The sequence below is a fragment of the Octopus bimaculoides genome, chromosome 23 (genome assembly GCF_001194135.2).
Source record: "Octopus bimaculoides isolate UCB-OBI-ISO-001 chromosome 23, ASM119413v2, whole genome shotgun sequence".
NCBI lineage: Eukaryota > Metazoa > Mollusca > Cephalopoda > Octopoda > Octopodidae > Octopus > Octopus bimaculoides.
Window position 1 is genome coordinate 7,546,873 of NC_069003.1, and position 1,745 is coordinate 7,548,617.

A 1,745-nucleotide genomic window follows, 5' to 3' on the forward strand; every position below is an offset into this window, starting at 1 on the left:
CTTCATCAGGTGTCTTAGGTAAATTTCGAACCTGGGTTCTTATTCCTAAGGTATTTTTCAAGGTTGTTGTTATTATTATTATTATTATTAGTCAAAATGAAGAGCGCGATTTTAGATGTTTTATTTTTTGAACAACATTTCGACAGAACGTCTGTCTTTCTCAAGTTCAAACCAAAAGGTGATTGAAAATTCAAAATTTCAGAAACCAAACGTAAACTATGAACGTGAGTAATCAGCGTCCATACGTTGTTCAATCACCTTTTGGTTTGAAATGTTGTTCAAAAAATAAAACATCTAAAATCGCGCTCTTTGTTTTGACTATTTACCTTCGTGAAGAGTTACGTCAATCCTTTTTTAAAAATATTATTATTATTATTATTATTATTATTCAGGTCACTGTCTGGAATGAAAGAATAGGTGCAAAGAATTAACGTTTGATATGCAATGTAAAGCAAATTGCGTATTCTAATTGTTTCGATATCTTTTATATTCTTCAGGTAAAGAAAACTCGCAATATTCTTTACATAATGTTCACACCAAACTTCCCTGGGTGATGAAAATGGCAGCTCACCCCAATATCTTACACCCACTGCGCGCCATACTTGGTGACAATATCTTTGTGCTGGATTCCCGCTTCATCTGCAAATACCCTGACAAAGAAAATTCACGGATGGATGGTGCCAAGCAATATGTTGCTTGGCATCAAGATGTAAGGTAAGAGATTCCACTGGGTAGAAATACAGTGGAACTTCAGCTTGCAAATTTAATTTGTTCCTGAAGCCTGTTCATCAACCGATATGTTTGTAAATCGAACCTATTTTCCCCATAGGAACTTCAAGAGAAAGCATGGTGGATTCAAGCACAGATGTGCACCAGAGCAAAAGCTGGACAGCAACTGAGGCTCTCCTGCTTTTTGTTGGCAATCATTGTTGGTAGCATGTATGTTCATTATTCAAGACACCATTGATCCCCTGAGGCATTTTATGTTCAAAAAATTGTTCATAAACTAATTTGTTCATGAAGAGAGGCATTCATAAACCAAAGTTACACTGTGTGTATGTATATATATATACACACACACATATATATATAGAGCCATTCTAACAAATATATATATACACACACACATATATATATAGAGCCATTCCAACAAATATATATATATACACATACATATATATGTAGAGAGAGCCATTCTAACAATGCGTCCTGCCCTAACTCTTCGAAACGCTTAGTTTTAGAATGGTGGCAGCTGATGAAGGAAGTCTTCTCTATGTGGCCTGTGTGTCTTCTGTGCTCTGTTTATGTTCTGTTTCTCATTTTGCCCACATTTTCTTGTGACGTCCTGTACCCAGATATGCATCTATATATACATGTAGATGTAGGTATGTACATACATGTACATATATATGCATATACTCACATATTATTTGTAATATATATATATGTATATAAATTAAGAAAAGGAGTCAAATGCAGGTGGTATTCAAATTTCTATACTTCCAACATATGTAATATCATTGGCACTTATGTGAATTTTTGCTACCCTGGTAACTATTTATTTATTTTTTCCGTGTTATTTATACACATTGAAAACAATACACATACATTTATACATATATACATACATACACATATATAATGTGTGTGTGTGTATGTATAATTGATGAAGGAAACAGAAGATGGATTTGACATTAGTGTATATATATATATATATATATATATATATATATATATATATATAT

General features: G+C 32.8%; 1 protein-coding gene across 1 annotated transcript in view; it reads left to right on the plus strand.

Moving 5' to 3' along the window:
* Positions 1–1,745, plus strand: part of LOC106875445 (uncharacterized) — a 6,382-nt gene that overhangs the window by 437 nt on the left and 4,200 nt on the right. Inside the window, exons 2-3 of the mRNA XM_014923597.2 lie at positions 498–709; positions 830–932. Coding sequence (XP_014779083.1) covers positions 498–709; positions 830–932 — 315 coding nt within the window. The remainder of the gene's footprint in view (positions 1–497; positions 710–829; positions 933–1,745) is intronic.